This window comes from Pan troglodytes, chromosome 19, assembly GCF_028858775.2.
Source record: "Pan troglodytes isolate AG18354 chromosome 19, NHGRI_mPanTro3-v2.0_pri, whole genome shotgun sequence".
NCBI classification, from domain to species: Eukaryota; Metazoa; Chordata; class Mammalia; order Primates; family Hominidae; genus Pan; species Pan troglodytes.
The window spans coordinates 54,806,512-54,829,168 of record NC_072417.2 but is presented as its reverse complement, the minus strand read 5'-3'; the positions used below and the strand labels follow the sequence as shown (position 1 = coordinate 54,829,168).

Sequence of the window (22,657 nt, the reverse complement as noted above, 5' to 3'; positions counted from 1 at the left end):
CTATAAAATTAAAATACCGAACACTCAGGCTTGTAAGAATTAAATGAAGGACACAAATGCCTGGCACAGTTGCTTGGTAAGTGCTCAATCCAACGATACTCAATCCTATTTTACAAAAAGGGTTTTTTTTGTTTGTTTTGTTGTTTGTTTGTTTACCTCCTTGCTATACTGATGCTAAAAGAGTTTAATAGTCCTCTGGTCACATTTTCCAAAAACAAGAATACACATTAAAAATGTATAAAATGGGCCAGGCCCAGTGGCTTATGCCTGTAATCCCAGCACTTTGGAAGGCCAAGGCAGGCAGATCACCTAAGGTTGAGAGTTCCAGACCAGCCTGACCAACATGGAGAAACCCCGTCTCTACTAAAAATACAAAATAGCCGGGTGTGGTGGTGCATGCCTGTAAACCCAGCTACTTGGGAGGCTGAGGCAGGAGAATTGCTTGAACCCAGGAGGCAGAGGTTGCACTGAGCCGAGATCACACCATTGCACTGCAGCCTGGGCAACAAGAGCGAAACTCTGTCTCAAAAAAAAAAAAAAAAAAGTATAAAATGAAACATGTTGAATCAGCAGCAGTGGCAGCTTGTTTAAGGAAAGGAACAAACAAAATTAATACAGAAAGTCAAAAAATGAAGCACAACTCTTTTAAGTGCCAGTCTGTTTTTAGGTTTCTTTCTTTCTTTCTTTTTTTTTTTTAATAGAGACAGGGTCTCTGTTCCCCAGGCCGGAATGCAGTGAGGTAATCACAGCTCACTGCAGCCTCGACCTCCCAGGCTCAAGCAATCCTCCCACCTCAGCCTCCCCAGTAGCTGGGACCACAGATGTGCACCATCACACCCAGCTAATTTTTGTATTTTTTGTAGAGATGGGGTTTCACCATGTTGCCCAGGCTGGTCTTGAACTCCTCAGCTCAAGCTATCTGCCCACCTCAGCTTCCCAAAGTGCAGTGATTACAAGTGTGAGCTGCCATGGCTGGCCAAGGCTGTCTTTTAAAAAGCTAAAAATGTGTTGGTTCAAGACCAGTCTGAACAATATGGCGAGACCTCATTTTTACTAAAAAGAAAAAAAAAAATCAGCTGGGTGTGGTGGCCCATGCCTGTAGTCATCCCAGCTACTCGAAAGGCTGAAGTGGGAGGATCGCTTGAACCCGGAAGGTTGAGGTTGCAGTGAGCCTTGATTGTGCCACTGCACTCCGGCCTGGGTGACAGTGAGACCTTGTCTCAAAAAGCCTCGGAAGGAGTGGCCTAGGGAGATGAGCAAGCATTTTGTTTCTAGTTTCTGAATGGCCCTGTGCATTGAGAGAGGTCTTCGGCCTCCCAGCCTCTCTGGCTGAAGGTGGCGATTCTGCACGGAGTCTCTCCACCACTTGGTGGCACTGCTCACAGTGACTTCTTACTTCTAAACACCATTGAATTGGAGCAAGTAGATGATTTGCCACATTTTTCCCAGCTAATTTGGAGGCTGACTATAGAATTTTACTGGGGCACACCAGAATGTGTACGTTGGGGAGCAGCGATCCCCGTTTTCCTTGATAATGTGCCGACAGCTTCCTTAGTATTGAAATCACAAAGTCAGAAATGCACACACCTCTATGATGAGAGATCCATACAGGAGAGAGCAACAAAAAGAGGCCTTTTAAGTTTGCCAGACTTCCTGACCAGTGGGAAGCAAGAGAGTAGATAAGTGTGCAACAGGCACAAACCCAGGCCTATAAGAACCTAGTTGGGAATAGAATGTAAGAGAATGGGGAGCGATGCGGACTCTAGTGTGTTCTGGGCACGTGCCCATCTAAAGTCTCCATGTGACTGTTGCCCTGCAGGAATGTGGGCCCCAGTGTTCACCAAACCTTTTTGTTTGTTTGTTTCCCATGAAGAGAAGCCAGAAACCCAGATATTGATACAAAGTATCCAGTTTAGAAGTGTTGGTAGTTTTTTTAATTTTGAACATTGTGCTGCCCAAAGAAGGTATCTGCAAGCCAGGTACAAACCAGCAGTTCATGCCCTCTGGTGAGCAGAAATGTCGGAGGTCGAATTCTAGTTCTGCTGTTGCAACAGCTGTAAACGAAAGTCTTCAGATTTCTAATGCCCAATGGAAATGCCACGTTATTTCCAAAGGTTATTAAAAGGAATAGTTCATGTATGTAAGTAGGCACAGAGCTTGCCACCTATTAGGTACTCAAAAGCATTCTTCCTTCACTTAAGGAAACAATACAGGCATAATGCAACAATAATGTTACGATCAAGTTCATTATCAGGAGGCATACACCCAAACAATAGGGGAGTGAGCACCTACCACGTACAGAGCTCTCTGCTAGGTTCTCTGGGGGCAGCAGTTCCCAACCTGGCAATTCATCGGCATCGTCGGAATCAGCCAGCAGCTTGTTGGATATGCTGAGTCCAGAGTCCCGCCCATATTACACCTAATGTTCTGTGCCTATTACACCCAGATTTATGAGATCCTCCTCTCCCATGCAGTCAAAGAATCTGCATTCTAATAAGTTCCTCAGAGGAAGCTCTTTTGCAGCCAGTTTGCACCGGTCTGTGGGTTGGTCATTTATGGAAACCACTGCTCCAGGGAATGAATCATGATTTCCAGTCTCATTAGGGAAAGATGATATGCATATGCACACATGTAAAGAGGAGTGACAGTAATTAGCCAAAAGCTCTGTGGACATAATTGCCTCTGATGAAGTGCTGACTCATGACATCAGACAGTAGGCTATTGACAGTGTACCCCGGGGAAAGCTAAATGCAAAAGAGAAGCGAACTGCCTCATGAAGTGAGATGAGGATTACAGGGTCAGAAATGTGGAGAGGGTGATTCAGATGGACAAAGGAGCAGAGGCAGGGTTCCAGTGATGTGTTTCGGAGGCAGTGCAGCCTGTTTGTGCTGAGTGGAAGGTGCATGAGGAACATAGTAGACGGTAACATGAAGGCAGGAGCTGTGAAGGCCTTTGAAGGTCAGGCCAGTTGTAATAAAACTATTTCACATTGTCAGGTATCTTGCGATGGTTGCCAAACATTTTTGTATCGTTTGCATAAATACATATCTATTTTATTTATGTATTTATTTATTTTATGTATTTATTTTATGTATTTATTTATTTTTGAGACGGAGGTTCGCTCTTGTTGCCCAGGCTGGAGTGCAATGGAGCAATCCCAGCTCACTACAACCTCCGTCTCTCAGGTTCAAGCAATTCTCCTGCCTCAGCCTCCTGAGTAGCTGGGATTACAGGCATGAGCCACCACGCCCAGCTAATTCTGTATTTTTAGTAGAGATGGGGTTTCTCCATGTTGGTCAGGCTGGTCTTGAACTCCCAGCCTCAGGTGATCCACCCATCTCGGCCTCCCAAAGTGCTGGGATTACAGGCGTGAGTCACTGCACCCAGCCTATTTTAGTTTTCTTTGAGACGGAGTTTCACTCTTGTCGCCCAGGCTGCAGTGAAGTGGCACTATCTCGGCTCACTGAAACCTCCACCTCCCGGATTCAAGTGATTCTCCTGCCTCAGCCTGCCAAGTAGTTGGGATTACAGGGTCCCTTGAAGCCCAGGACAAATGGCCCTGCTGTGGCCTTGCCCCAACGCACCCCCCCACTTCCTCTGGGTCAGCCCCAACTCGTAGTCCAGTCCTCCCAGTTCCTCTGCTTCTCTGAGTATAAGTTGAGCTGACGTGTGGTGCATTCCACCTACCTGACTTACATCAAGCTGTCAATGGCAATCAAGCGTAATGAGAGCATGGCCAAAGGTCTGCAGAGGGCTCAGCTGCAGCAGCAGCCAGAGGATGACAGCAAGTGCTTCCCCCGGCCTCAGGACCTGATCCGGCTTTATGACATCATCTTACAGCTGACCCTTGAGGACCGGGAAGGCAAGGGTCTGTCGTTTCCCTTTGCCTGTGTCAGACACAAAATGACTTAACTTTGTATCATGGAAGGGCTGTGACAAGCAGGACCTGTTAGTAGCCGGGAAAAGACAAAGGTCTTACACCAGTTCCACAGGCTGTGAGCCCCTACCTCTCAGACATGCTGATCTGCAGAGAATAGTGACCCCAGATCATCACTGAGCACTTCACCTGTGTAAGATGCTCCCAGGTGCCATAGAGCATCTGAGACCTGAATCCATGCCATCTCGGCCCCCAGGGAGTTTGTCAGTCAGTAGGACTGTGAGACACACACAGTCAAGGCATCTGAGTAGATGCTAAGCAAAATAAAAGCTCAGCGCTGGAACAGATCCCTTCCAGCTAAGATGGGCCAAGAAGTCTCTGAAGGCGGGTGAGCTATGAGTTGAGTTGTAAAGGGCAAATCTGTTTCCAAGATGAGAGGGGAATGGAGGTGACAGCAGCTGTGGCTGCTGCCAGGTCACTTCACAGGCTTTTCCCCATTGTATTGACCTCGGGCTTTTTTTTTCTCACCATTGTCTGCTCTTACAAGGTCTTCTGTGAAAAATTCAACCTAAGATCTACTCTTCATGAATTTTCTTGTTGCATCTGTTGTACAGAATCTGGTGGAATTGCTCCAGCTTCCTGGTTTAGAGGAAGACAAAGCCTTCCAGAAAGAGATAGGCCTCAAGATTCTGGTGTTCAAAGCTTACAGGTAACGTCCCATGGGATGGGCAGAGTTTTCCTCTGCCTCCCAGGTTCTGTAAGCATTGGGAGCATGACCCAGCCCACAGCAGATGGGATCATTGGCCTTGAGTGTATGGTTACCTTGCCTGTGATCAGAGGAAGGTCAGCCCAGCATGTTCAAGGGGAGTTTCTAAAGGCTGTGGTCAGTAGTGGCCGGTGATGATGACTGCCCTTTGGCCAGGTTGGAGGAGTGGAGCACACACGTTAAACTTGGCTTCCTCGCTGGGTGTGGTAGCTCACGCTTGTAATCCCAGCACTTTGGGAGGCAAAGGCAGGATTAAAAACTTAAATCTAAAATGAAAACATATTAAAACCTTGGACAATAACCTAGGAAATACCATTGCGGACACAGGACCTGGAAATGATCTTCATGACAAAGATGCCAAAAGTAATTGCAAGAAAAACAAAAATTGGCAAATGGGACCTAATTAAACTAAAGAGCTTCTTTACGGCAAAAGAAACTATCAACAGAGTAAACAGCTCACAGAAAGGGAGAAAATATTTGCAACCTAGCCATCTGACAAAGGTCTAATATCCAGCATCTGCAAGGAACTTAAATTTACAAGAAAAAAAAACAAACAACACCATCAAAAGTGGGCAAAGGACATGAACAGATACTTTTCAAAAGAAGACATAACATGTGGCCAACAAGGCTATGAAAAAAATGCTCAAACTCACTAATCATTAGAGAAATGCAAATCAAAACCACAGTGAGACGCCATCTCACACCAGTCAGAATGACTATTATTAAAAGGTCAAAAACTAACAGAAGCTGGCAAGGTTGTGGAGAAAAGGGGACGTTTATGCACTACTGGTGGGAATTTAAACTTGTTTAGTCATTGTGGAAAGCAGTTTGGCGATTTCTCAAAGAACTTAGAATTGCCATTTGACCCAGCAGTCCCATTGCTTTCCCCATCGCTTTTTTTAAGTGGAGTTGTTGAAGGTTGGATGGTTGTAGGTGTGCTGCATTATTTCTTAGCTCTCTATTCCGTTCCATTGGTATATGTGTCTGCTGTTGTAACAGTACCATGCTATTTCTGTTACTGCAGGTTTGTAGTATAGTTTGAAGTCAGCTACCAAACTACCAATGACATTCTTCACAGAATTAGGATAAACTATTTTAAAATTTATATCGAACCCCAAAACAGCTGGAATAGCTAAGGCAATTCTAGCTTACTTTTATAAGAATATAGTGTATAATACATAGAATATACAGCACATATATTAATCAACTTTGTTATGGGTAAGGTTTCTGGTCAACAGTAGTTAATCAGGTCAGTCAGCAGTTACATTACAGGGAAGTCAAAATTTAGGCAAATTTTCGGCTGTGTGGGGTTCAGCCCCTCTAACTTCCACATTGTTCAAAGGTCAAGAGTACTGAAAGGGAAAAAAAAACTAAAATGAGCCATGTGTGATTCAACTGGAATTAGAATAACCAGGAAGAACTCATGGTTTTCAGTATATTCTAATATAGAAATATCAATGAATATAAGCATGTATGTTTGTATATTTATCCATCTAGCTGTATTTTTCTGCTCTGTTCACTGAGGAAGCCTATGAGCAATGACAACTCCAATAGCCATACGTGTCTACCACAATTACTGCCCAGATATTGGTTTCTAATTACTGTCCCCTAAAGAAAGTCAGGGCTTCTGGAAAAAAATGAAAATGGCTGATTCAAGGGCTGAGGCAGAGAAAATACAAAGTATGGTTGAAACAGCTTATGCCAGAAAGTAAGGAAGTATTCAAAGAACAATAAGGACAGTTCAAAAAGACATGAATTCAGCTTGAAATGGCTACCACTGGTCAAAGCGGAGGGAACCTGAACAGCAAAACAATAAATTTTCCCTTCTCCCCTATTTGTTGGTTGGTTTTGTTTTGTTTTACTTATCCACATAGAAGGAATGAAAGATGAAGACAATCATGATTTGGCAACCACCATAATAATAATTGACCCAACAAAAATAATCAATGAAATAGTAAATCTAGTGGGTGAGACGTTTAGAGTAACCAGATATTTACAGAGCCTCAAACTATGTTCACATAAGACATTGGTGAAAAACAAAGGGTAGATAGTCACTTTATCACGGACAGACCTGGTAGATTCTCAACCAAAGTCAACACTGGCCAGTAATGGAGCCAAGTAACAGCATATGCCTCCAGATATGCTGCATTGGGAAGAACTCAGCCTCACTTGTGTGACCTTCCTGCCTGAATGGTATAACCTGAACTGAATCATGAAGAAACATCCTATGAACCCAAACTGAGAGAAAATCCACAAAAAACTGACCCACACTCTTCAAACACATAAATGCCATGAAAATCAAGGAAAGACTCAGGAATCATCCTGGACTAAAAGAGACTAAAAAGACAGAATAATTTGACACAGATCGACCTCCTCCAAAGGTCAGCAACCTCAAACATCAAAGGTAGATAGGCCCACAGAGATGAGAAAGAATCAACATAAAAATGCTGAAACCTCTCAACATCATGGATTATGAAAGTCAACATCATGGATTGTAAAATCACCCATCTTAAATTATTTGGCTATAAAAAATATTATTGAGACAACTGAAAAAAGTAAAATAAGGTTTATGGATGAGATATTAACAGTAAACCATTTTTAATTTCCTGATTTTGATAGTTATACTATAATTATGCAAGATAATGCCTTGTTTTTAGGAGAAACACATCAAATTATTTAGAAATAAAGAGGCATCATACCTGCAACTTATAAACCATTCAGAAAAAGTCTATATTATGCACCTACATTTATATTTACCTAGAAAGAGAAGAGGAAAAGGGGGAGAAAGGATAAAGCAAACACAGTAAAATGTTCACATTTGGGGAATAGTATCCAAGAATGTTTTGTAGTTTTCTTACTATTTTTCTATAAGTCTCAAATTGTCAAAATAAAACATTTCTAAAAAGAAAAAAATTGTTTAAAAAAATTGTCAAATTATAACCTATTAAATGAAATAAACCACAAGTAAATATCAAATCAAGTAAATGAATAAATTGAGTTTGATGAAGAACAGAGATATCTACATAGTCTCAAATTACCTCCCCACAAAATATTAATACTAATTAATTACAAGGTGAAAAAGTAACATTACAGAGGAGAAAGCTAGCAGACACCACTGTTTGTGATCAATGCCAACATCACCAGTAAAAGGGCAAATCAAAATTGTAGGTCACTCATGTTCTATGGGGCTAACAGAGCTCTAATTTCTTCCCGGGATGGAGTGCCTGAGGGGTGGGGCAGGCTGCCACCTAGGCCTTTCAAGCTTCTCAGCCAGTTCAGCCTGTGGGCCTTTGGACAGCCCAAATTGAATGGGAACTGAAGGGATCCCCAACACAGCACAGCTGGTCTACCAAAAAGTAGCCAGAATCATTCTTTAAGCAGGTCCCTTATCCCGTTTCTCCTGACTGGAGGAGACCTCCCAACTGGGGTCTCCAGCCACCTCCTACAGGCACTTTTGAGGCCGCAATAGGTCAGTACCCTGCTGGGCTGGAGCTTCCAGAGGAAGTGGCAGGCAGCCATCTTTGCTGTTTCACAGACATCACTGATGATACCTCCAGCTATGGGAAAAACTGAGGCAACTAGGGTATAGTGCGAACCCCCAGCAAACTGCAGCAGCCCTGCAGAAGAGTGGCCAGGCTGTTAAAAGAAAAACAAGCAGGAAACAACAACAACAACAATTTAAAAAGCCACAAAAACCCCATCCTCAAGGTCAAAGTTTAAGATAGACCCACAGAGATGAGAAATAACCCCAAAATCCTGAGGACTCAAAAAGCCAGAGTATCCCTGCAACACCTCTCCAGCAAGGGCTCAGAACTGGGTTGAGCCTGAGATGGCTGAAATGACAGAGTAGGCTTCAGAATGTGAATAACAGTGAACTTCAATGACCTAAAGGAGCATCTTGTAACCCAATGCAAACAAACTAAGAATCATGACAAAACAATACAGGAGCGGACAGCCAAAATAGCCGGTCTAGAGAAAAACATAACTCACCTGTTAGAGCTGAAAAACACACTACAAGAACTTCACAATGAAATCACAATTATTAACAGCAGAATAGCCCAAGAAAAGAATCTCAGAGCTTGAAGACGATCTTTCTGAAATAAGACAGGCAGACAAGAATAGAGATAAAAGAATGAAAAGGAACGAACGATACCATCAAAAAATATGGGATTACATAAAGAGAACGAATCTGTGATGGATTGGGGTACCTGAAAAAGACAAGGAGAATGGAACCAAGTTGGAAAACATACTTCGGCATAGGATTCAAGAGAACTCACTTCCCCAAGTTAGTTCTAGCAAGACAGGCCAACACTCAAATTCAAGAAATCCAGAGAACTCCAGTGAGATACTCCACGAGGAGATCATCCCCGAGACACATGATCATCAGATTCTCCAAACTCTAAATGAAAGAAAAAATGTTAAGGGCAGTCAGACAGAAAGGCCGGGTCACCTACAAAGGGAACCCCATCAGATGAACAGCCGACCTCTCAGTGGAAACCCTACAAGTCAGAAGATACTGGGAACCAATATTCAACATTCTTAAAGAAAAGAATTTCCAACCCAGAATTTCACATCTGGCCAAACCAAGCTTCATAAGCAAAGGATAAATAAGATGCTTTTCAGACAAGCAAATGCTGAGGGAACTTGTTACTACCAGACCTGTCTTGCAAGAGCTCCTGAAGGAAGCAGTAAATATGAAAAGGAAAAACCATTACCAGGCACCAGAAAAACACACTAAAGTACAAAGAACAGTGACACTGTGAAGCAACCACATGAACAAGTTAGCAAAATAACCAGCTAGCATCATGATGATGAGATCAAATCCACATATAATACTACTAACCTTAAATCTCAATGTGTTCTCCAATGAAAGACACAGAATGGCAAGCTAGATAAAGAACCAAGACCCATCAGTATGCTGTATTCAAGAGACCCATCTCACACACAAAGAAACACATAGGCTAAAAATAAAGGGATGGAGGAAAATTTACCAAGCAAACAGAAAGCAGAAAAAAACAGAGCTTGCAATCCTAGTTTCTAACAAAACAGACTTTAAATTAACAAAGATCAAAAAAGACAAAGAAGAGCACTACCTGTTGGTAAAGGGTTCAATTCAACCAGAGGAGCTAACTATCCTAAATATGTATGCACCCTATACAAGAGCACCCAGGTTCATAAAGCAAGTTATTGGAGACCTTCAAAGAGACTTAGACTCCCACACAATAATAGTGGGAGACTTTAACACCACAATGACAATATTAGACACATCATGGAGACAGAAAATTAACAAAGATATTCAGGACCTGAACTCAGCTGTGGATCAAGTAGACATGATAGATATCTACAGAACTCTCCAACAAAAAACAAGCGAATATACATTCTTCTCATAGCCACATGACACTTACCCTAAAACTAATCATAAATTAGGAAGAAAAACACTCCTCAGCAAATGAAAAATAACTGAAATCATAACAAAGAGTCTCTCAGACCACAGCACAATCAAATTAGATCTCAAGATTAAGAAATTCACTTAAAACCACACAACTATATGGAAATTGAACAATCTGCTCCTGAATGACTTTGGGGTAAATAATAAAATTATGGCAGAGATCAAGAAGTGTTTTAAAACTAATTAGAACAAAGAGACAACATAACAGAATCTCCAGGACTCAGCTAAAGCAGTGTTAAGAGGAAAATTTATAGCACTAAATGCCCACATCAAAAAGAGAGAAAGATCTCAAGTTAACAACCTAATATTACAACTAAAAGGACTAGAGAACCAAGAGGAAACAAACTCCCAAGCTAGCAGAAGACAAGAAATAACCAAGATCAGAGCTGAACTGAAATAGAGACACAAAAAAACCTTCAAAAAAATCAATGAATCCAGGAGGTTTTTTTAAATTTACTTTTTATTTCAATAGGTTTTTAAGGAACAGGTGGTGTTTGGTTATATAAATAAGTTCTTTAGTGGTGATTTTTGAGATTTTGGTGCATCCCTCACCCGAGCAGTGTACACCGTACTCAATGTGTAGTCTTTTATTTCTCACTCCCTTCCCACCATTTCCCCTGAGTCCCCAAAGTCCACTGTATCATTCTTATGCCTTTACATTCTCATAGCTTAGTTCCCACATATGAGAACATATGATGTTTGGTTTTCCATTCTTGAGCTACTTCACTTAGAAGAATGGTCTCCAATTCCATCCAGGTTGCTGCAATTAGAAGAATGGTCTCCAATTCCATCCAGTTTGCTCCTTTTTATGGCTGAGTAGTATTCCATGGGGTGTGTGTGTACATATCACATTTTCTTTATCCACTCATTGACTGATGGGCATTTGGGCTGGTTCCATATTTTCACAATTATGAATTTTGCTGCTATAAACGTGTGTACAAGTATCTTTTTTGTATAATGACTTCTTTTCCTCTGGGTAGATACTGAGGAATGGGGTTGTTGGATCAAATGGTAGATCTACTTTTAGTTCTTTAAGCAATCTCCACACCGTTTTCCGTAGTGGTTGTACTAGTTTACATTAGCATCAACACTATAGAAGTGTTCCCTTTCCACCACATCCATGCCGACATCTATTATTTTTTATTTTTTTTAATATTGCCATTCTTACAGGAATGAGGTGATATCGCGTTGTGGTTTTGATTTGCATATCCCTGATCATTAGTGATGTTGAGCATTTTTCCATATGCTTGTTGGCCATTTGTATATTTTCTTTTGAGAATTGTCTATTCGTGTCCTTAGCCCACTTTTTTATGGGATTGTTTTCTTTCTTACTGATTTGAGTTCTTTGTAGATTCTGAATATTAGTCCTTTGTTGGATGTGTAGGTTGTGAAGATTTTCTCCCACTCTGTGTGTTGTCTGTTAACTCTGCTAATTATTTCTTTTGCTGTGCAAAAGCTTTTTAGTTTAGTTAAGTCCCATCTATTTATCTTTTGTTTTTGTTGCATTTGTTTTGAGCTTCTTGGTCATGAAGTCTTTGCCTAAGCCAATGTCTAGAAGGGTTTTTCCAGTGTTATCTTCTAGAATTTTTAAGGCTTCAGGTCTTAAGTTCTTGATCCATCTTGAGTTGATTTTTGTATAAGGTGAGAGATAAGGATCCAGTTTCATTCTCCTAAATGTGGCTAGCCAATTATCCCAGCACTATTTGTTGAATAGGGTGTCCTTTCCTCACTTTGTTGAAGATCAGCTGGCTGTAAGTATTTGGCTTTAATTCTGGGTTCTCTATTCTGTTCCATTGGTCTATGTGCCTATTTTTATACCAGTATCATGCTGTTTTAGTGACTATGGTGTTACAGAATAGTTTGGAGTTAGGTAATGTGATGTCACCAGATTTATTCTTTTTGGTTAGTCTTCCTTTGGCTATGTAGGCTCTTTTTTGGTTCCATATGAATTTTGGGATTATTTTTCATCATTTTCTAAAGAATGATGGTGGTATTTTGATGGGAATTGGATTAAATGTGTAGATTGCTTTTGGCAGTATGGTCATTTTCACAATATTGATTCTACCCATCCATGAGCATGGGATGTGCTGCCATTTGTTTGTGTCATCTGTGATTTCTTTCAGTAGTGTTTTGTAGTTTTCCACGCAGAGATCTTTCACCTCCTTGGTTAGGAACATTCCTAAGTATTTTATTATTATTATTATTATTATTTGTAGCTATTGTAAAAAGGGTTGAGTTATTGATTTGATTCTTGGCTTGGTCGCTGAAGGTGTATAGCACAGCTACGGATTTGTGCACACTTGTGTGTAACTCTGTATCCTGAAACTTTGCTGAATGCATGTACCAGTTCTAGAAGCTTTTTGGATGAGTCTTTAGGGTTTTCTAGGTATACAATCATATCATTGGGAAACAGCAATAGGCAGACTTCTTCTTTACCACTTTGGATGCCCTTGATTTCTTTCTCTTGTCTGATTGCTCTGGCTAGAACTTCCAGTACCATGTTGAATAGAAGTGGAGAAAGTGGGCAATCTTGTCTTCTTCCAGTTTTCAGGAGGAATGCTTTCAACTTTTCCCTGTTCAGTATAATGCTGGCTGTGGGTTTGTCATAGATGGCTTTTATTATCTTAATGTATGTCCCTTCTATGCTGATTTTGCTGAGGGTCTTAATAAAATGAGGATGCTGGATTTTCTCAAGTGGTTTTTCTGCATCTATTGAGATGATCATGTGACTTTTGTTTTTTAATTCTGTTTATGTAGTGTATCGCATTTATTGACTTGTAGATGTTAAACCATCCCTGCATCCCTGGTATGAAACCCACTTGATCATGATGGATTATCTTTTTGATATGTTGTTAGATTCAGCTAGCTAGTATTTTTTTTGAGGATTACTGCATCTCTGTTCATCAGGGATGTTGGTCTGTAGCTTTCTTTTCTCATTATGTCCTTCCTTGTTTTTGGTATTAGGGTGTCTATTAGTCTGTTTCAGTATTAGGGTGTGTATTAGTCCATTTTCACACTGCTGATAAAGACATACCTGAGACTGGGCAATTTACAAAAGAAAGAGGTTTATTTGACTTACAGTTCCACATATTTGGGGAGGCCTCAAAGTCATGGTGGAGTCAAGGAAGAGCAAGTCACATCCTACGTGGATGGCAGCAGGCAAAAAGAAAGAGCTTGTGTAGAGAAAGTCCTGTTTTTAAAACCATCAGATCTTGTGACACTCACTCGCTGTCATGAGAACAGCATGGAAAAGACCCGCCCTCATGATTCAATCATCTCCTACTGGGTCCTTCTCACAACATGTGGGAATTATGGGAGCTAAAAGATGAGATTTGGGTGGGGACACAGAGCCAAACCATATCATGGTGATTTTGGTTTCATCAAATGATTTAGGGAAGATTTCTCTTTCTCTATCCTGTGAAATAGTGTTAATAGGATGGGTACCAATTCTTTGAATGTCTGATAGAATTCAGGTGTGAATCCATCTGGTCCTGGACTTTTTTGTTGTTGGCAATTTTTAAATTACCATTTTCAATCTTGCTGCTTCTCATTGGTCTGTTCAGAGTCTCTATATCTTCCTAATTTAATCCAGGAGGGTTGTATATTTCCAGGAATTTATCGATCTCCTGTAGGTTTTCTAGTTTATGGATGTGAAGATGTTCATAGTAGTCTTGAATAATCTTTTGTATTTCTGTGGTATCAGTAGTAATATCTCCCATTTCATTTCTAATAGAGCTTATTTGGATCTTCTCTCTTCTTTTCTTGATTAATCTTGCTAATGCTTATCAATTTTATTTATCCTTTCAAAGAACCAGCTTTTTGTTTCATTTATCTGTTGTATTTTTTTGTTTCAATTTCATTTAGTTTTGTTCTGATTTTGTTATTTCTTTTCTTCTGCTGGGTTTGGATTTGGACTGTTCTAGTTTCTCTAATTCTGTGAGGTGTGACCTTAGATTGTTTATTTGTGCTCTTTCAGACTTTTTGATATAGGCATTTAATGCTATGAATTTTCTTCTTAGCTCCACTTTTGCTGTATCCCAGAGTTTTTGATAGGTTGTGTCACTATTATCGTTCAGTTCAAAGAATTTTTAAATTTCCCTCTTGATATCATTGTTGACCCAACAATCATTCAGGAGTAGGTTATTTAATTACCATGTATTTGCATGCTTTTGAGTGTTCCTTTTGGAATTAATTTCCAATTTTATTCCACTGTGGTCTGAGAGAGTACTTGATATAATTCTGATTTTCTTAAATTTACTGAGACTGGTTTTGTGCCCTATCATATGGTCTATTTTGGAGAATGTCCCGTGTTCTGATGTATACAATGTATATTCTATGCTTGTTGGGTAGAATGTTCTGTAAGCATCTGTTAAGTCCATATGTTCTAGGGTATAGTTTAAGTCCATTATTTCTTTGTTGACTTTCTGTCTTGGTGATCTGCCTAGTGCTGCCAGCGGAGTATTAACATCCCCCACTATTATTGTGTTGCCAACTACCTCATTTCTTATGTCTAGTAGTAATTGTTTTATAAATTTGGGATCTCCAGTATTAGGTGCATATATATTTAGGACTGTGATATTTTCCTGTTGAACTAGTCCTTTTATCATTATATAATGTCCCTCTTTGTCTTTTTAAAACTGCTGTTGTCTTAAAGTCCGTTTTGTCTGATATAAGAACAGCTACTCCTGCTCGCTTTTGACGTGTCTATTTAGACAAAGTGTCTTTTTCCAACCCTTTGCCTTAAGTTTATGTGAGTCCGTATGTGTTAGGTGAGTCTCCTGAAGACAGCAGCAACTTGGTTGGTGAATTCTTACCCATTCTGCCATTCTATATCTCTTAAGTGGAGCATTTAGGCCATTTACGTTCAACATTAGCATTGAGATGTGAGGTACTATTCTATTCGTAACGCTATTTGTTGCCTGAGTACCTGAAAACCTGGAAGCGTTCCCTTGAAAACTGACACAAGACAAAGATGCCCTCTCTCACCAACTCCTATTCAACACAGTATTAGAAATTCTCACCAAGGCAATCAGGCAAGAGAAAGAAAGAAAAGCTATTCAAATAGGAAGACAGGAAGTCAAACTATCTTTGTTTGCAGATGATATGATCCTATATCTAGAAAACTCCATCATCTCAGCTCAAAAACTTCTTAGCTGATAAGCAACTTCAACAAAGTCTCAGGATACAAAATCAATGTGCAAAAGTCACTAGCATTCCTATACACCAACAACAGGCAAGCCGAGAGAAAAATCATGAATTAACTCCCATTCACAATTGCCACAAGAAGAGTATAATACCTAGGAATACAGCTAACAAGAAAAGTGAAGGACCTTTTCAAGGATAACTATAAACCATTATTCAAAGAAATCAGAGATGACACAAACAAATGGAAAAACATATGCTCACAGACGGGAAGGATCAATATCGTGAAAATGACCACACTGCCCAAGGCAATCTGTAAATTAAATGCTAGGCCCATTAAACTACTATTGACATTCTTTACAGACCTAGAAGAAGCTATTTTAAAATTCATATGGAACCAAAAAAGAGCCCAAATAGCCAAGACAATCCTAAGCAAGAAGAGCAAAGCTAGAGGCATCATGCTACCCAGCTTCAAATATACTACAAGACTACAGTAACCAAAACAGCATGGTGCTGGTACAAGAACCGACACATAGACCAATGGAACAGAATGGAGAACCCAGAAATAAGACCACACACCTACAACCATGTGATCTTTGACAAACCTGACAAAAGGAAGCAATGGGGAAAAGATTCCCTATTTAATAAATGGTGCTGGGAGAACTGGCTAGCCATATGCAGCAAATTGAAACTGGACCCCTTCCTTAACCCATATACAAAAGTTAACTCCAGATGGATTAAAGACTTAAATCTACAACCCAAAACTATAAAAATCCTGGAAGAAAACCTAGGCAATGCCATTCAGGACACAGGCAAGGGCAAAGATTTCATGACGAAGATGCCAAAAGCAATTGCAACAAAAGCCAAAATTGACAAATGGGATCTAATTAAACTAAAGAGCTTCTGCACAGCATTAAGAACCTACCAACAGAGTAAACCGACAACCTACAGAATGGGAGAAAATTTTTGCACTCTATCCATCTGACAAAGGTCTAATATCCAGCATCTACAAGGAACTTAAACAAATTTACAAGAAAAAAAAACTCAACCCCATCAGAAAGTGGTCAAAGGACACAAACAGACACTTTTCAAAAGAAGGCATACATGCAGCCAACAAACAAAAAAACCTCAACATCACTGATCATCTGAGAAATGCAAATCAAAACCACAATGAGACACCATCTCACAACAGTCAGAATGGCTATAATTCAAAAAAATGAAAAGATGCTGGCAAGATTATGGAGAAACAGGAATGCTTTTACACTGTTGATAGGAGTGTAAATTAGTTCAACCAGTGTGGAAGACAGTGTGGTGATTCCTCAAAGATCTAGAACCTGAAATACCATTTAACCCAGCAATCCCATTACTTGGTATATACCCAAAGGAATATAACTAATTCTAGTATAAAGATACACGCACACGTATGTTCATTGCGGCACTATTCACAATAGCAAAGACAAAGAATCAACCTAAAAGCCCATCAATGATAAACTGGATAAAGAAAATGTGGTACATATACACCATGGAATACTATGCAGCCATGAAAAGGAATGAGACATGTCCTTTGCAGGGACATGGGTGGAGCTGCAGAACATTATCCTCAGCAAACCAACGCAGAAATAGAAAATGAAATACTGCATGCTCTCACTTACAAGTGGGAGCTGAATAATGAGAACACATGGACACATGGCGGGGAACAACACACACAGGGGCATGTGGGATGGTGGGGGGTGAGAGAAGGGAGAGCATCGTGAAGAACAGCTAATGGATGCTGGGCTATTATTAATACCTATGTGATGGGATGATCTGTGCAGTAAACCACCATGGCACATATTTACCTATGTAACAAACCTGGACATCCTGCACATCCTGCACATGTACCCCTGAACTTAAAAGATGAAAATAAAAAATAATAATAATTGCAGGTCACCTGATAGAATGCAGTGAGAAGATCATGGGATAACTTCTGTGATACTCTTGCCAAAAAAAAAAATTATCATCTAAATCTTATCATAAAAAAAATTCAGAGAAATCCAATGGAGGGACATTCTGTATTATTGGACTTTACTCTTCAAAAGATTTAAGGTCATAAAGGTCAAAGAAAAACTGAGGAACTGTTCCAGACTGAAAGAGTCATGACAACTAAATGAAATTCATGGACCTGAATGGGATCCTTCTGCTACAAAGAACATCATAGACAATTAAGAAAACTTGAAAAGAAACTGAGAATGAAATGATCAAGTGTATTGATGTTAACTTTCTGATTATGAAGTAGTTATATAAAATGTCCTGACTTGTGGGAATACCCACATACCAGATGTGATGGCATAATGTCAGCAATTTACTCTCAAATGGCCCACAGGGGGAAAGCTGTTTTTCCTAAAATGTGGAAATTTTCTCCAATTTTAAGACTGTTTCCCAAAAGTTAATCTAATAAAGAAATGAAACAATAAATAAAAAAGCAAAAAGCCTTAGGCAAACCTTATTTTTCCACAAGGAAAGATCTAAATAAATCAGTGCTTAAAATTAAAATTATCTAAGTTTGATTGCACTATAACAATCATAATACATCCAAACATTGACAATGACCACAGTACCAGTATACCAAAATGATGTCTATCTAAACTTAAATCTATCACTATGTATAAAGATAAAATCATAAAATACAAACAAGCCATCAATTGGCTCCACTAAATTATTAATGGCAACTTGATTATTTGGCTGTTTAAACAGCTAACATTTGGGCAGTTCGAGTATGTAAAACTCAGTAATACTGGTTTTCATTTGCAAAATCCACTTAAAAGTTAGCTGAAGAGGCCAAGAAACATTATTTAAAATACTATATAAATTTTCATCAGACATGTATAATATAGAATATTTCCCTTTAGCAAAAATGTTCACATCATATATTTAATGGGAAACAAAATATCATGTGAATAGCCCAAATAAAATTGCCTTATCTTTCAGAGTATGTATTTTCTTCTTAAAATCTGTGCATATTCTTTTGTTACTTCCAAAACTGGATCTTGATTCAGATTTTCCTTGTGTGTAAATCCTAGAGGAGAAGCTATATAGGATCCAGGTTCATATTTAGTAGCAGCTGGAAAAAAAAGCAAGAATTACATTATTATTATTATTATTATTATTATTATATTATTATTATTATTGTTATTATTTTAAGATAGGGGCTCACTCTTTCACCTATGCTGGAGTGCCGTGGTGTGATCACAGGTCACTGCAGTCTTGTCCTCCCAGGCTTAAGCAATTCTCCTGCCTCAGCCCCAAGTACTTGGAACTGCAGGCATGAGCCACTGTGCCTGGCAAGCTTTTGTATTTTTTATAGGGGCAGGGTTTCATCATGTTGGCACAGGCTGCTCTCAAACTCCTGGGCTCCAGTGATCTGCCTGCCTCAGGCTCCCAAAGTGCTGGGACTACAAACGTGAGCCAACATGCCTGGCAAAAGAATTATATTCTATATATTTCATAGTTAACTAAGTGCAAATCAGTAAAAAAGAGTTGAGAGCTTTTTCAGTGTTAACAAGAATGAAAAGTATGTATGACTACAATGCTAACTTATTATTAGATAAGAATCTGCCCATAGTTGCACACTAAATTAATGATCATTGTGGTTGTGTATCACAGCTTCTGGTTTTCTCATTCTTCATTCATTTATTCAACAACCACATGCTAAGGTACTAGACTATGCCCTGGAGTTACAAGATGAAGATGATACAGTCCACCCCTCAGCAATCATATGCTATAACCTGAAAAAGCAGACAAATAGGCAATTTCCATACCAAGTCATAGATACCCTGACAGGTATAAAACAGGGCACTATTGGAATGCAAGAGGGACACCTATCCCAGTTTTGTCTCGATATTGTAGGCTTTTCGGTGGAGGCATGGTTAGTGGATACCTGAAGGATGAGAAAAAAAGGTTGGCAGATAGAGCAAAGAAGCAAGTGCAAAGAGCTAGAGGAGAAGGATGAGCACTGTGGAATTCTGTGCAGTCCAGTTTGGCTGGATCCTAGAGCAAAGGGGCAGAGTAAAGTAAGTGGTGAGAGATAAGCCTGAGTAACTTGACAAGAACCAAATGAATGTGGGTGTTTATATTACATGTTAAGGAATTTGGAACTTTTTCTGAGGGCAAAAGTAAACCAATGACACTGTAAATGACTGGAGATTTAAAGTGTTACCTCTCAAGCGACTGCTGATAAACTGTAACTGCTTGAATAGGTTACTAGATGAGACTGGGATGTTTTGGCCTTAAAAATCACTACCATAACCCTGAGAAGTTGATGATGCTTCTGTTTTCTGAGAACCGTTTCTGTGTGCTGGCTGACAATTCCATAGGGATGGCAGAAGTGAAGAGTAGAGCCAGACTTCTTGAGCTATTTTTTTCAAGCTATGGAACGTGATGAATTCATGAGGCATAAGTATGCTCTTCATTATACATGTTCAAGTTTTCACATCTGTCATTAGATGTATATGAAAGAATATTTGATGTAGTATCTACTAGCCCAAGAACGGAAAGGGATGTCGTTTGCAGTTTATTTCAGATATATATTACTTAATCTAAATTTAATTCATAAAGTTTGGTAACATACCTGCTACTTCTGCAGTTAGATCATTTTGCAACTTCTGCTGCATCTGAAATAAGTCAAATATTATTTATAACGTTTAAGAAGAGACATTATCATGGTAAGGAGCATTAATTACAAAATGCGGCCTTTAAACAATACTTTTACAGACTAGACCTAACTTGAAGATTGCTTAAATTAAAAATATCATATAAATTCCTACCTATTTTAAGTTTAGATAATGGAGAACATATATGTGTTATGCTGTTTAGATTAATCTCACAAAAGTACAATTAATATTGGTCTGTTGGATCTATGTCGTTTCAAAAGTGTGATGTTTTCCCTTATTAGTACAGAGGTTACACAATTCAAGTCGTATTCTGCAATGAATGCATTACTTTCCCATTCTTATCAAAACTCTGCCCTTTATCAAGGTCTAACCAGTTTTTCACTTTAATGAATAGTTCCTTACAATGAACTCCCCATTCTCCACTTTTAGAAAATAATAATTTCAAAGTATGTTCTTTGCTATTAATTCAGCACAGAATCTTTAATACATACTTGAAGAAAGCAGTATTGTTGTGATGCCATGTGAAAGTTCCACTGGCAAAAGATTAAAAATATTATGCTATTATGATTAACATTTCTTCATTCATACGGACACAAAGATTTCAGAAAATGTACATAAAAACAAGGATAAATACAGGTTAGAGCCAGTTTTCAATCTTAGTTTCTCTGATTCATGAGTGTCTAGAATTAAAAACTAGGAAAACAATTTAGAGTTATTTAACTGCAACTTTGATTTCTTTTCAGAAATTAGTACCCATTTTTTAAGCATCTGACAAGTTATAGTTATCTACTTAATTATGAAAGGTGTCGGAATATTTCAAACTTATTGCCAGTGTCCCTATCTAGAGTGCTCTTATTTAATTTTTTTTTAGAATAGGTATTCTCTCACTAAATGCCTAGAACGGGGTCTGTGATAGTTTGTGGTGATAAAGATAATGATATCTAATGCCTTTACAAATTTTAGGTGTCAAGTCAATTTTTTTTTTTTACTAACAGGTTTACCAATATTTTGAGACTCCTTTCCATAACATTTCTGTGACAAAAACATTATAGATAGGCTTTATAGAGTAGGTAACATGACAACAGCATTACCATCCAGGCCTTATAAAAGTAATAATTCAAGAAATGATCCGTTTCAAGCTATGTCCCACAGAAATCTAAGGTTCCACAGAGGATGCTGAAGGATTAAGGGATAAGAAAGTCACAGCTTCAGAGCACTGATCCTTCCTTTAGTCAGGCAGCACTACTTCTGTTTTCTATAATGTGGTTTTATGCAATTTTAAAAAGTTCCATTCTTAAAGAAAAAAGAGATTTACTTAAACGTATGAGTGTCACTGATTTAGTCAAAGTCCTTAATTTTACATAAGAAACAAAACAGGCTCAGAGAGACTGCAGCTTGCCTGAGGTCACAAAACCAATTAGTTACAAGGTAGGAGTGGGCTTCAGATCTTTCACTGAGCCTGGAGTTATTCTATGCCAGCACCTTCCTTCATATTCAGAAAAGAAATACAGATTTTAAAAAATAACTCAGGCTGGGCGCGGTGGCTCACACCTGTAATCCCAGCACTTTGGGAGGCCGAGGCGGGAGGATCACAAGGTCAGAAGATCAAGACCATCCTGGCTAACACAATGAAACCCCGTCTCTACTAAAAATACACAAAATTAGCCGGGCATGGTGGTGGGTGCCTGTAGTCCCAGCTACTCAGGAGGCTGAGGCAGGAGAATGGCGTGAACACCCAGGAGGTGGAGCTTGCAGTGAGCCGAGATCGTGCCACTGCACTCCAGCCTGGGTGACAGAGTCAGACTCCGCATCAAAAATAATAATACTAATAATAAAAATAAAAAAATAACTCAGACAGTCTGCGTGTGGTGGCTCACGCCTGTAATCTCAGCACTTTGAGAGGCCGAATTGGGTGGATCACAAGGTTAGGAGTTCAAGACCAGCCTGGACAATATGGTGAAACCCCGTCTCTACTAAAAATATAAAAATTAGCCAGGCGTGGTGGTGTGCACCTGTAGTCCCAGCTACTCAGGAGGCTGAGGCAGGAGAATCGCTTGAACCCGGCAGGCAGAGGTTGCAGTGAGCAGAGATCACGCCACTGCACTCCAGCCTGGGAGACAGAGTGAGACTCTGCCTCAAAAACACAACAACAACAAAAAAGAGAAAATGCATCTATAAACTGTCATGATGCTCTATAATGTTTAAGCATGAGACAAAAAATAGTAGCTCTCCAAATTGTAAGTTATGAATCAAATTTAAAGAACAATTAATATCATAACTTCTGGCTAGTACCAGTCAAGACACTCAATTTATAAAGAACCCATTTTTCAAACCGCAGAACAGAAAACTTGAAGGAGGAAATCTTTAGCTGAACCAAGCAAGCAGAAATTAAGAAAACTGTTCCTTAAAAGAACTATTCATTCTCCTCCAAATAAGACGTGGTTTAGGAAAATCAATCAAGTCAATTACCCATGTTGTGAGTTATTTATAGAAAAACTGAAAACACAAAACAGATTTCTCTTTACCATCTACCATACGTCTGTCCAACTTCTCATCATTAATTTGTACATACAAAGACATGGGATTAATTTCAATTATCACTTAAATCCAGCCATAAATGATAGGAGAACCTTCATTTTCCTGGCCTCAGGTTTCAAATGAGGACTTAGACTCTCTCTACCTATAGCTTCCTCTTGAGAGGATATCAGATCTACCTAATGGGTGAATTTGGGCAAAGCACACAGTGTGCTTGCTTGGCTCAGAGTCTCTTTCAA

At 39.3% G+C, this 22,657-nt stretch overlaps 1 protein-coding gene and 1 pseudogene across 1 annotated transcript in view; both read right to left on the bottom strand.

Moving 5' to 3' along the window:
- Positions 1 to 22,657, bottom strand: part of LOC742910 (coiled-coil domain-containing protein 144A) — a 273,420-nt gene that overhangs the window by 12,617 nt on the left and 238,146 nt on the right. Inside the window, 4 exon segments of the mRNA XM_063798976.1 lie at positions 3,688 to 3,887; positions 4,700 to 4,874; positions 8,634 to 18,334; positions 19,841 to 19,883. Coding sequence (XP_063655046.1) covers positions 18,198 to 18,334; positions 19,841 to 19,883 — 180 coding nt within the window. The 3' untranslated portion in view covers positions 3,688 to 3,887; positions 4,700 to 4,874; positions 8,634 to 18,197.
- Positions 1,912 to 3,677, bottom strand: LOC129137622 (protein FAM106B-like; annotated as a pseudogene).